This window comes from Herpailurus yagouaroundi, unplaced genomic scaffold (genome assembly GCF_014898765.1).
Source record: "Herpailurus yagouaroundi ecotype Mexico unplaced genomic scaffold, PumYag 355, whole genome shotgun sequence".
Taxonomy (NCBI): Eukaryota; Metazoa; Chordata; class Mammalia; order Carnivora; family Felidae; genus Herpailurus; species Herpailurus yagouaroundi.
Genome location: NW_024412572.1, coordinates 3879538 through 3893584, shown reverse-complemented (window position 1 = coordinate 3893584; position 14047 = coordinate 3879538). Strand labels below are relative to the sequence as shown.

General features: G+C 37.4%; 1 protein-coding gene across 6 annotated transcripts in view; it reads right to left on the bottom strand.

Annotated features, from left to right (window-relative positions):
* Positions 1–14047, bottom strand: part of AKAP3 (A-kinase anchoring protein 3) — a 49907-nt gene that overhangs the window by 17100 nt on the left and 18760 nt on the right. For 5 of the 6 annotated variants that reach the window (XM_040462782.1, XM_040462781.1, XM_040462784.1 and 2 more), the window contains one exon: positions 4474–6822. In XM_040462782.1, the coding sequence (XP_040318716.1) occupies positions 4474–6822 (2349 nt within the window). The remainder of the gene's footprint in view (positions 1–4473; positions 6823–14047) is intronic. The other variant, XM_040462786.1, reaches the window with a different exon arrangement.

Genomic DNA, 14047 nt, shown 5'->3' with positions numbered 1-14047 from the left:
AACTGATACTACAGAAATACCAAGGGTTATAAGAGTGTACTATGAAAAACTACATGCCAGAAAATTGGACAACCTAGAAGAAATGTATAAATTCCTAGAAACATATACTCTTTCAAGGCTGGATCATGAAGAAAATCTGAATAGACTGATTTCTAGCAAGGAGATTGAGTCAGTAATCTGATTCAACAAACAAAAGTCCAGGACCAGATGGCTTCACTGGTGAATTCTACCAGACATTCAAAGAAGATTTAATACCTGTCTTTCTCAAACTATTCCAAAAAAATTGAAGAGGAGAGAACACTTCCAAACTCATTGTACAGGTCAGGCATTACCTTGATACCAAAACCATATAAGGACACCAGAAAAACAAATCAGAGGCCAACATCCCTAAATGAACATAGATACAACATCCTCTACAAAATATTAGCAAACCAAATTCAACATTACAATAGAAGAATCATACACCATGCTCAAGTGGCATTTATTCCAAGGATGCAAGGATGGCTCAACATTTACCAATGAATCAATATGATATACCACATTAACAAAATAAAAGATTAAAATTATATGATCATCTCAATAAATGCAGAAAGAAGCATGTGACAAAATTTAATACCCACTTATGATAAAAAGCACTCAACAAAGTGGGTATAGAAGGAACCTACGTCAATACAATGAAGGCTTTATATGACAAAGCCACAGCTAATATCATACTCAATGGTGAACAGTTGAAAGCTTTTCCTCTGAGATCAGGAACAAGACAAGAATGCTCTAGCCACTTTTATTCAACATATTATTGGAAGTCCTAGTCACAGAAATTAAGCAAGAAAAGGAAATGAAGGGCATCCAAATCAGAAAGGAAGAAGCAAAATTCTCTCTAATTACAGATGACATGAATATATATATATATATCCCTAAAGACACCACCAAAAACCTGTCAGAACTAATTTATGAAATTAAGTAAAGTTGCAGGAAAAAAATCAATATACAGATATCTGTTTTGTTTCTATACAATAATAACAAATTACTAAAAAGAGAAATTAAAACAATCCTATATACAATTGCATCAAAAGGATAAAATACCTAGAAATAAATTTAACCAAAAAAGTGAAAGTACTGTGAAATTAAAATTGTAAGACACTGATAAAAGAAATTGAAGATGACACAAATAAATGTAAAGGTATCCTGTGCTCATGGATTGGAAGAACTAACATTGTTAAAATGTCCATACTACCCAAAACAATCTACAGATTCAATTCAATATGTATCAAAATCCAGTGGCATTTTTCACAGAACTAAAACAAATAATTCTAAAATGTGTAAGGAACCACAAAAGGCCCCACATAGCCAAAGCAGTCTTGAGAAGGAAAAAACAAACCTGAATGTACCATGCTTGCTGATTTTAAACTGCGCTACAAAGCTATACTAATCAAAAAAATAAGGTTTTGCCACTAAAAACAGACACATAAGTCAATGGAACAGAATGGAGAGCCCAGAAATAAGCCCACACATATATAGTCAATTAATTTACAAAAAGGAGCCTAGAATATGCAACAAGGAAAGAACAGTTTATTCAATAAATGGTGCTCAGCAAACTGGACAGCTACATGCAAAAGTATGAAACTAGGCCACTACCTTACATCATATAAAAAATTAACTCAAAATGGATTAAATACTTGAATAGAAGACCTGAAACCATAAAATTCCTAGAAGAAGACACAGGTGGTAAGTTCCATGACACTGGTCTTAGTGATTTTTTTTGAGTCTGACTCCAAAGGCAAGGGAAATGAAAGCAGAAACAAATAGGGACTACATCAAACTAAACAGCTTCTGCAGAACAATAGAACCATCAGCAAAATGAAAAGGCAGCCTATTGAATGGGAGAAAGTATTTACACATTATACATCTGATAAGGGGTTAATATTCAAAATATATGACTCCTACAACTTAACAACAAAACACAAGCAACCTGATTAAAAAATAACTTAGAGAAAGACAAATATTGCAGTATTTCATTTATATATGGAATCTAAAAAACAAAACAAATTAATAAACAAACAGACAAAAACAGACTCTTAAATACAGAGAACAAACTAGGGGTTGCCAGAGGGAAGGAGTGTGGAGGGTGGCAAAACTGGTGAAAGAGATGAAAAGGTATAAGGTTTTAGTTATACAATAAATAAGTCATGGAGATGAAAAGTCCAGCATGGGGAATGAAGTCAATAACATTGTAATAACCTTGTATGGTGAAAGATGGTGACTACACTTATTGTGGTGAGCACTGAGTAATGTGTAGAATTATAAAATTACTACTTTGTACATCTGAAACTAATACATTGTATGCCAACCATATTTCAATAAATGTTAAGAATAATGCAACAAAAAGTGGGCAGAAGATCTGAATAGATATTTTTTGAAAGAAGACAGATGTTCAATATCTAATTGAAGTAATTATCAGGGAAAAGCAAATCAAAACTGCAATAAAATATCACTTCATACCTGTTAGAATGGCTATTATAAAAAAGACAAGAAATAACAAGAATTGGAGAAGATGTGGAGAAAAGGAAATCCTCACACACTGTTGGTGGAAATGTAAATTGGTATAGGCACTGTGGCAAGTGGTATGGAAATTCTTCAAAAAATGAAAAATAGAACTACCCTATAATCCAGCAATTCCACATCTGAGTATTTATCTGAAGAATACAAAAACACAAATTTGAAAAGCTACATGCACCTGTATGTTCATTGCAGCATTTTTTACAGTAGTCAAGATATGGAAACAACCCAAGTGTCCTTCAATGGGTAAATGGATAAAGAAGGTATGGGGTGTGTGTGTGTGTGTGTGTGTGTGTGTGTGTGTGTGTGTGATGGAACAGTACTCAGCCATAAAAAAGGAGGAAATCTTGTCAGTTGTGCAACTTGAGGGTGGAACTCGAGGGTGTAATGCTAAGTGGAATAAGTCAGAGAAAGACAAATACTATATGATTTCCAGATTTATATCTTGAATCTAAAAAACAAAACAAAAACAAACTCATAGAGATAGAAAACAGACTGGTAGTTATCAGAGGGAAACTGGGTTAGGAGTGAGTGAAATAGGTGAAAGAGTTGAATCATGTGGTGATGGATGGTAACTAGACTTACAGTGAAAATCACTTTATAGTATATCCAGATATTGAATTATAATGTTGTATACCTGAAACAGATATGCAGGTATACTTGTTTTATTATACTTTGCTTTATTGTGCTTTGCAGATATTGTGTTTTTAACAAAGTGAAATTTGTGACAACCCTGCATTAAGCAAATCTATTGGTGCCATTTTTCCAACAGAATTTGTTCACTCTGTCTCTGTGTTATATTTTGGTGATTTCGCAATATTTCAAACTTTTTCATTATTATTATATTTGTTGTAGTGATCTTGACTAGTGATTATACTTGCTAAGAGCTCAAAAATGGTTAACATTTTTAGCAATAAAGCATTTTTTAAAGTATGTATTTTTTAAAGAAATAATGCTAGTGCACACTTAATAGACTACACTATAATGCAAACATAACTTTTATATGCACTGGGAAACCAAAAAAATTTGACTTTATTGCAGTGGTGTGGAACAGAACCCACAATGTCTTTGAGGTCTGCCTGTAGTGTTTGTTATATACCAGTTCTACCACACACACACACACACACACACACACACACACACACACACACACACATTTCTTCAGTAAGCAGTTCCAAGGCCTATACGTGGAGAAGCAAGGAGTTCGAAGGCACAAGGCACTCTTACCTTTACCAGTAATAACAGTGAAAACTTGGGTTTCCCATCTGCCTTATTCTTTACTCTTACTTCTCAATTGAACTTAGAGTATGGGCAAGAGGGATGTTATTTATTGAATCCCTTCAAATCCCCAATACTTCCTAGACAATCAGCTGAGAGAATAATCACAGGTTTGAAAGGGTATGAGCCTGGATTCTTTACCCCACTCCCAACTCCCTTAACACATCCCCGGGATGCCTCCAAGCAGCTCCTTCTCATACTTTGGGAAATATGCTGTCTTATCCAAACTTCAGCCTGAGGCCCAGACCTTTATCTGACTCTTGCTAAACCTCTTAGAGGTTTTTTATCTGTGCATTCCCAACAATACATGCAGAAAAATACATGTATATATATATATATACACACACACACACACACACATACATATCACATACATGATATGTGATGAATATAAAACTTATCCCACTTATATATGTGATTATATAAGATCTATCCCTCTTTTCCCCATTTGATATGCTTCCTATTGGGCAAAATCTAATTTTACTTTATCCGTTATTTCTTCCAAGAGGCATCTTCAAATTCTTGCTGTCCCCATTCTACCCTTCTTGTGGCTATCTTCCCATTCAGAAAGAAAACAGAACTTAACCCTAGTTAACCCTTAATAGATCTCTCCAAATTCCTCTGACTCTACTTCCTTACCTTCTCCTGGATTCCTTCATCATCACCAGCAAAGTACAAAATAGGGACATTGAGTTCAGAGGCGGCTACCCACTGAAGTACGGCTTGGAGTTGCTTGTTCTGAACTGTGTCAGTTAGGTTATGATTGCTGACAATCACTTTGGGTGCTGCATACCCTTCAGGGGGCTGTCCTGATATACCTCTCGATTCATTATGGATAGCTTGATAGGCATTCTGCAGGACAGCCTCTGCTGTCCCTGTGCCCTTGACTGGTAAACACTCATATAAATTATCTGGGAAGGCTGAAGTTGGCCTGCTTGCATCCCCAGACTTATCATCGCCCAGCTCTGCCAAGGGAGAGTCACAGGACTTGGCAATAATGAGACATAACTTCATCACTGAATCCATCAGATATTCTACCATCTGCCCATTCATGTGGCCATCTAGTTGGTTAACAACCATCTTGGTCAGCCCAGCAAAGGTACCACCAGCCTCATCACCTTCACTTAATTTGATGGAAGAAGGGGTTACAGGTCTTTCACACTGGTAGTTATATTCTTCCTTAACTGGCTGTTCTGGTACCTTGGGTTCAGAGCTACGGTCACTCTTGAAAATGGTCTCACCAAGTAAATTCCGGATAAAGTTAAAGAAAACACTCTTTAGATCCTTCTTTTCTGCTTCATCTTGGTCACCTCCCATATGAGGAGACTTAAGGCTGGACTCATCAGGAACTTCAGGGGACTTGTTGGCAGGCAGGTTGGTGCTGCCAGCAGCTTCAAGGAAGCTCTGTGCATCCATGCTTCCTCCCTGTGCCAGGTGGTACTGAATCAGAAGTAAGGCTGATACGATCAGGTCCTTGGCCAAGGAGTCTGAATCACACATAAAATTCTCAGGTTTCTCTCGGCATTGTATAGGGGGGCTGAGGTTGCAAGTATCCAGAGGATATCCCAGGGGAATGTCTGGTACAGGCTTATACTGTTTGTTGGGAGCTGCAAATGTTGCCTGTTGGAAACCCAGAGATTTTCCTTCTTTTTGCTGATTTTTATGCCAAAAGCTCAATCCCTCTTTGATAATGTGTTCACCCAGAGTTTCGGCACAAGTCTTCTTTTCTGGTTTGGATGCGGGAGAGTACATTTTTTCCCTCAATTTACCTTCAGATTTCATTGATGCAAAGTTTACATTTTGTTTCTTAGGGTCACCCATTCCTTTCATGGAGACAAGGGAGTAACTCTCAGACTTGTCCTTGGTTTTCCTGATAATTTCTGGAGGTTTCTTTGCAAACATCATGGCGTATAGCTTACCCAGCATGGCATCCATGATATCTGTGGCCTTCTGGCTTCCGTGAGAGAATAAACTTCTTTTCACAGCTGAGACAAAATCTGAATCAGCCATGAGGGTCCCTGTGACACTGTGGAGGTTCTTCATGAAGGAGTCAATGAGATCTGAGACGACCTCTTTTGCATGCTTGAGCAGTACCTTCTTTAGCAGGATGGTGGCAATAGTTGTGTCCTTCACTTGGATCTTCAGTGTCTTCATAATGGAAACCATCATATCAGATACCACACTGTTAGCATAGGTCATTATCCCTTGACTAACAGAAGCTGTAAAGTCATCAGGCCTTTCTTGCCCTCTGAACATCTTTCTCTCCCCAGATAACCTTCCACCCTCTTTGGCATCACCTGTGTTATGAGATTCAAACACCTCCTTATAGAAGAAAGACTTCTTAGAAGCAGGCTTGTCATCTGGACCCTTGCTTTCTTTGGTGCTCTCCTTCATCTTCAGAGTGGTCTTATATTTCAAATGTGGGGGACTCCGTAATAATCCTGAGGCTCTGTCACCAGAGTCAGGAGTCTTATCTGAGGTAGCATTCTTGGAACATGCAGAGACTGTCTTGTTCACCAGATCTGATGCCACCTTACTCAAGCTTTTGTTGGGTATGGGCTCATCTCCTATGTACAATGACTGGTGGACACATTTGTTTTCAGAGCCATCTATCCTCTCATTGATCTCCTTGCGGGCCATGGCTATGACTAGATTTGTGAGGCGATTAGCATAGAAGGAAACTTCATCTACTGAACTCCCATTACCAAGTGGGACACTGGGGCCCTGGACAGGGTTTTCTCTGTGCATCATCTCAAAATGCAATCTTCCTGGACTGCCCTTGGTTGTGGTATTGTAATAGTCCACAGAAAAACCACTGTGGGGGTCTCCTCCTCTGTTGCTCATTTCCCCTCCAAGTGAGGATTCTCCAGGCTTGAACCTAGCATCTTGGAGCCCTGCTGTACTATTTTCCAGGTCTCTGCGGAGCCAGCTGAGCACTCTGATAGGATCAGTTGAGGCTTCCTTAAAAATAGACAAGGATTGATCCGACTATAACAGAGTAAAGATAGGAGACATTCAGAACAATCTCAAAGATTAGTTACAAAAATGGTCACCTCTCTCAAGCCTTAACTGCTGCATCATCACAATAAAAGTAACCAACATTTATGGAGTACTTAGTATGTATCAGGCACTGTTATAAGTATTTTAATACTATTATCTCATTTAACATTATTTTGCAGTGAACTTAAATGTTAGCTCTCTTATTATCTGCATTTTACAGAGGAGGGAATTGAAGAACTGAGAGATTCATTTAGTTACTTATCTGAGGTTATACAGCTAATCACTGATGGAGCAGGAATTCCAACCTAGGCAGTCTGACTCTTGAATCCCTACTGTCAGCCACTACATGATATTGCTTTTAACAACATACATCCTTAAGATCTGAAAAGTCAACAGCTACACAACAGAGTTAGCATTGGAACTGAATCCGGTTTTTATTATATTTATATTACTTGCTATTTCCTATGGTTTATCTGTTTTTATTTAGGTCTCTTACCACAACTATAGTCTTCAGAAAATTAGAGAATTCAAGGACAATTGTACATAATTGATCACTCTGCCAGGTACACAAGCACAATTTTGATATGTTAAATGGCTTCCAGTGAACTATTTGATATCACTTAAGTGAACAATCTAATTTATAATAGAGGAATTAATATCTGTGGATAATTTATCAGTTTTGAATGAATACAGATTCTTTAATGCACACTAGCTGTGATAAGCACATGTACATATAGTATATGTTTACATATTGTAATCTATAATTTTCACTTGGACACAGGCTAAAATAATATGTGAAAGTGTCCTATTTACTATCAAATGTAAAGGAGCAGTGTAATAGAGTAATGTCTGTCTAGGAATGACTACAAGTATCACCCATCTTTAAAGAATGATTTGGTTCACAGTAGTAACCACAGAAAAGTAGAAATATGAGTGATCTAAACATTTTCCTTTTTTGACGTACCTTTGTGTTATTTGTTTTGTTGTGTTTTTAACTAACTCTATTAAAGTTTCTTAAGTTGGATACTTTATTATCTGAGTTTCCAGTTTCTTATCTGTCAAATGGGAATAACAGCAAACTCTTCATAGTATTATTATGAGGATTAAATGAGATAATTTATAACCATCAAAAAAAATAATGATTTGTCATTTTAATTACCAAGTGTCATATAGTTACTAGATACTATTTCTTAAATACTTGTGTTTTCCGGGCACTGGACTAGGTGCTTTACACACATTATTTCACTTAATCTACATATATGCTCTACACTGGCTGTATTACTATTCTAGTTTCATAGGTGACAAAATTGTAGCTTAGAGAAGATACATAAATTGGCTAGTATCTCAGAGCTACCATATGATGGAGTTTAGTATCCAAATACAGTTCTGACTCCAGAATTGGCTCTCCACACCTACAGTACACCGCTGTGTTTTAATGACTTGGAAAGAAGAGAAAAGCAGTTGTATCAGTCTATGGGGCTGGTTTAAGGGATCCATGGGCCATGGCAGTTGGTGTAAAGTCCTCCTAGATGGTTCTCCTAATTTGAATAATAGCTGTTTCAGGGAAATTTTGTACTTCAGTGGAAAACTATGCATAATCTTATAGCATAGTCTTCCACATCTTCTGATCCTCTTGGAGCTATTTTGCAACTCTGTAGATAAGTGATAGCAATTCAATAGAATCCTTATTTACACATGTTAATTCTCAGAGAAGGTTCCACTGACCTCCTCCCCCACTGTGGAAAAGGTCAGTTTTGCTTACATTTGCACCTTCACTTCAATATCCCTGATCCATATATGTGGTTCTTTTCTTTGATTTTCCTTTGAACCTCACCAGTTCCTTGTCAATGATTAAAGAAAACCTTTAATGTGAGTTTATTTCTATACATATATGAAGCTTATTAATTCACCCTTCTCTGAAAATGATATTTTAATAGTTTTGGAAGTCTTTGCCAAGATGTCCAAAAGATTCATCTTTAGAGAATATTGAGGGAAGTGTACCAGGTACATTTTTTCTTTGACCCCTGAGATGAATTCAAGGTGGCAATAGAACTTTGCAGACATTTTCTTTTTTCTAGTTTTAATTTTCCTATGTACTGATTTTGCTTTTGGTTTTCATTTTGGTTCTTTTATGGCCAATAACCATTGGTGGCAGCAATGATCAAGAACTTGGTTTTATTGCTTAACCATTTTGTGATTCTTTAATGGAATAATTGTTATAGAGATTTATTTTCTATTGGGCAAGAGACAACGTATTGTTTTGCTCCTCTCAAGCTCAAAGTAATTAAGAATTTTGTGCCCACTTGGAAGGAGAAGAGCTCTTTGATTTATGCACATGTGATTTTTGTGTTTCTGTTTACTTTTGATGCATGGTTGAAAGTTCATTATTTTTTATTGAGATTTAGTTGACATATAACATTATATTAGTTTCAGATTCAAATTATAATGATCCAATATTTGCATTATTGCAAAATGATCACCACCATAAGTCTAGTTAACATCCATCACCATGCATAGTTCAAAATATTTTTCTTGTGACGAGAACTTTTAAGATCTACTCTCTTTGCAACTTTCAGATATACAACATAGTATTATTAACTATGGTCACCATACTATACATTAAATCCCCAGGATTTATTGATTTTATAGTTGGAAGTTTATACCTTTTGACCCTCTTCACCCATTTTGCTCACTCTCACAACACCCACCTCTGGCAGCCACCCACCTGTTCTCTGCATCTATGAGTCCCTTTTTTTTTTTTTTTTTAAGATTCTACATATAAGTGAGATCATATGGTATTTGTCTTTCTCTGTCTTATTTCACTTAGCTTAATACCCTCTAGGTCCATCCATGTTATTGCAAATGGCAAGACTCCCTTCTTTTTATGGCTGGATAATATTCTGTTGTGTATTTTCTTTATTGAGTCATCCATGGATGGACACTTAGGTTGCTTTCATGTATTGGTTATTGTAAATAATGCTGCAATAAACACAGGGGTGCAGCTATCTCTTAAAAATAGTGATTTTGGGGGCGCCTGGGTGGCTCAGTCGGTTAAGCCGCCGAGACTTCGGCTCAGGTCATGATCTCAGAGTCTGTGGGTTCGAGCCCCACATCAGGCTCTGTCCTGACAGCTCAGAGCCTGGAGCCTGCTTCAGAGTCTGTGTCTCCCTCTCTCTCTGCCCCTCCCCTGCTCATGCTGTCTCTCTCTGTTGAAAAAAAAAATTAAAAAAAATAGTGATTTTGTTTCCTTCAGATATACAAAGGAATTGCTGGATCATATGAAAATTATTAATTTTAATAATTTCCTCATGTGGTTACAATTAGTATTAAATGACATAATATGCACAAAACTGTGTAATCTTATGGTGGTGGATATGATTAATACTACTCCAATGGGGCACCTGGGTGGCGCAGTTGGTTAAGCGTCCGACTTCAGCCAGGTCACGATCTCGCGGTCCGTGAGTTCGAGCCCCGCGTCAGGCTCTGGGCTGATGGCTCAGAGCCTGGAGCCTGTTTCCGATTCTGTGTCTCCCTCTCTCTCTGCCCCTCCCCCGTTCATGCTCTGTCTCTCTGTCCCAAAAATAAATAAACGTTGAAAAAAAAAATTAAAAAAAAATACTACTCCAACATTTCATGTTGAGATTAGATTTCAGAAGAGATAAGAGAAGATTAAGAGAAGACAATAAGCTTGATAATACAGTGAAACATAGCTGGCCATCTATGGGAGTACTAGGGAATAAAACTTGACTTCCTGGGGTGCCTGGGTTAGGCGTCTGACTTCGGTTCAGGTCATGATCTCACGGTTTGTGAATTAGAGCCCCATGTCCAGCTCTGTGCTGACAGCTCAGAGCCTGGAGCCTGCTTCAGATTGTGTCTCCTCCTCTCTCTGCCCCTCCCCTGCTCATGCTCTGTTTCTGTCTCTCAATAATAAACGTTAAAAAAAATTGAAAAAAACCCCTAACTTGACTTCCTGTATATATGGGAAGTACTGCCCTGGATGAAAAGCGAAGTACTGGAAGACAGTATGGCTAGGGATGTGTACTGTGATTCATTCCTATCAGACCAGGTAGGAGCTATGGGAGATTCATTCCTATCAGACCAGGTAGGAGTTCAGCTACTTGCTGAGCTTCTGTGATGAATTTTTTTTAACATTTTTTTTCTGGGGTGCCTGGGTCACTCTGCTGGTTAAGTGTCTGACTCTTGATTTCAGCTCAGGTCATGATCTTACAGTTTGTTAGTTCAAGCCCCACGTCAGGCTCTGTGCTGACAGTGCAGAGCCTGCTTGGGATTCTCTCTCTCTCTCTCTCTCTCTCTCTCTCTCTGCCCCTCACCCACTCGTGCTCTCTCTCAAATAAACTTACAAAAATTGTTTTTCTGAACCAAAGATCAGTAAAAAGTGGGAAATTCTATATGGACATAATTTAGCTTTAAGAAGAAGTTTTAAGAAAGAGTGCTGCCTATAGGCATGTCCAAGAAAGGGACAGAGAAAAGGTGGTGGAGTCAGAGAGAGACAGAATTCAAGAAATGGAAAAATCAGGTTCCAATACACAAACTATCCACCAGTAGGACCAACTTGATGGCCCTCTACTGCAGAGGTGATTTAGGGATTTAGGGGAGATGATGTGTAATACAAACTATCTGCATAATTCAATATGTATACAGTGTTTGTGTACAACACACTCTACTAGAAACTGTGGGACATGTAAAGATGAAATAAATATGATCTTGCCTTCTGGAAGCATAAAGTCCACTGTAGAGACAAAATATGAAAACAAATATTACTAAATACTATGTGATCAGTGTTATAAAAGAATAAAAAGAGAGATGATTAATGTTACACAAGGGGGAGATAATTTGGGGTGGGTGACTAGAAAAAGTAGTGGCATTTGAGATGGACTTTTAAACATTTTGGTAGTCAGATATAACAGGGTGGGCGTGGCAACAAAATGACATATGCAAAGTATAGTATTTGGGATAATGCTAGGTTTAAATCAAATAGCCCCTGAAGTGTCAGTGGTAGAAGAAAGTAGAGGTTTATTTCTCAATCACTTTGCTTACAGAGGACATTCAATGAGAAGCTTTCTTTGCAGTGATTCAGGGACCTAGGCTCTGCTTTTGCATAGTTTCATTCTCCTCAAAATCTATTCTTCAGGTTTATGGGGAAATATCAAGATCACAGAGAACTGAATGGGAGACTTTTGTGGTCCAGGCCTGGAAATGTCAAACATCACTTCTACCGATATTCCTTTTGTCTTTGTCTTTTGAAAGTTTGATTGTAATGTGTCTCAGCATGGGTCGCTTTGAGTTCATTTTTCTTGGAGTTTATTGAACTTTTTGGATGTTTATATTCATGCCTTTCTTCATATTTACAAAGCTTTAAGCCATTATTTTCTCAAATATCCTCTCTGCCCTTTCTCTTTCTCTTCTCCTACTGGGACTCCCACAATGTGCTGTTTGTTTGATGGTGTCCTACAGGTTCCTTTGGCTCTGTTCACTTTTCTTCAATCTTTTTTCTTTCTGTTCCTTAGAGTTGATAATTTCCATTATCCTGTTCTCAAGTTTTCTGATTCCTTCTTCTGCCTGCTCAAACCTGCCTTTGAATCCCTTTCGTGAAATTTTCAATTCAGTTATTATACTTCTCATCTCCAGAATTTCTTTTAGGTTATCTCTAGGTTTTCTATCTCTTTTTGATATTTGCATTTTGTTCACACATTGTTTTCTCAGTTTTCTCCACATGTTTCTTTTAGTTCTTTGGGCATCTTTTAGACAGCTGTTTTATATATAGTCTTTCCCAGTGGACCTGCCATCGGGTCTTTTTCAGACACAGTTTCTGTTGACCTACTTTTTTTCCTTTGAGTGAGCCACACTACTCTGTTTCTTTGTATGCCTTGTGATTTTTGTTGAAAACTGGGCATTTGAATCTAATGGCTGCAAGTTTAAAATTGAGGCTATAAGCTATCAGTATTTGTCATTCAAAAGAGCATTAAGTGTAAGCAGTAGTATCTTCATACTCCACATGATGCTATATTAGATTATAAAGTCTTAAATTAAAGGATCTCTATTCTGATTGGAAAAAGTATTCTTATAAAGGAATCTTAATCAGGTTAAGATTTTAGGAGCTTAAGTTCAATAAGTTAGGATAATCTTTGACAAACAAATTGAATTAAATGATTTTGAATTCATAAAAACAGCTATGTCTTTTATGACTCCTCAGTATTAAGTATAATGTAAGTATGCATTTTTATTTTACTTTGGTATGTTATTCATAAACTTATACAGGTTATAAAAATCCAATAAGCTATATTACTTCTACTTAATGTTTAAGATCATGAAAAATATAAATTTGTGTTTAATCAAATTGAATGATTATTCTGACAAACTTTATTACAACAGTTATTATATTTTATGGTATTGTTGGCTTGATTGTAAATTTCCAGCATCTTTAATGTAACTTAAAACATTGGTATTAAATTGAGTTAATTCATGGATATTAATTGGATACCTTGCTCATTTCTTTTTTTTTATTTTTTTCAATATATGAAATTTATTGTCAAATTGGTTTCCATACAACACCCAGGGCTCATCCCAAAAGGTGCCCTCCTCAATACCCATCACCCACCCTCCCCTCCCTCCCACCCCCCATCAACCCTCAGTTTGTTCTCAGTTTTTAAGAGTCTCTTATGCTTTGGCTCTCTCCCACTCTAACCTCTTTTTTTTTTTTTCCTTCCCCTCCCCCATGGGTTTCTGTTAAGTTTCTCAGGATCCACATAAGAGTGAAACCATATGGTATCTGTCTTTCTCTGTATGGCTTATTTCACTTAGCATCACACTCTCCAGTTCCATCCACATTGCTACAAAGGGCCATATTTCGTTCTTTCTCATTGCCCTGTAGTACTCCATTGTGTATATAAACCACAATTTCTTTATCCATTCATCAGTTGATGGACATTTAGGCTCTTTCCATAATTTGGCTATTGTTGAGAGTGCTGCTATAAACATTGGGGTACAAGTGCCCCTATGCATCAGTACTCCTGTGTCCCTTGGGTAAATTCCTAGCAGTGCTACTGCTGGGTCATAGGGTAGGTCTATTTTTAATTTTCTGAGGAACCTCCACACTGTTTTCCAGAGTGGCTGCACCAATTTGCATTCCCACCAACAGTACAAGAGGGTTCCCGTTTCTCCACATCCTCTCCAGCATCTATAGTCTCCTGAT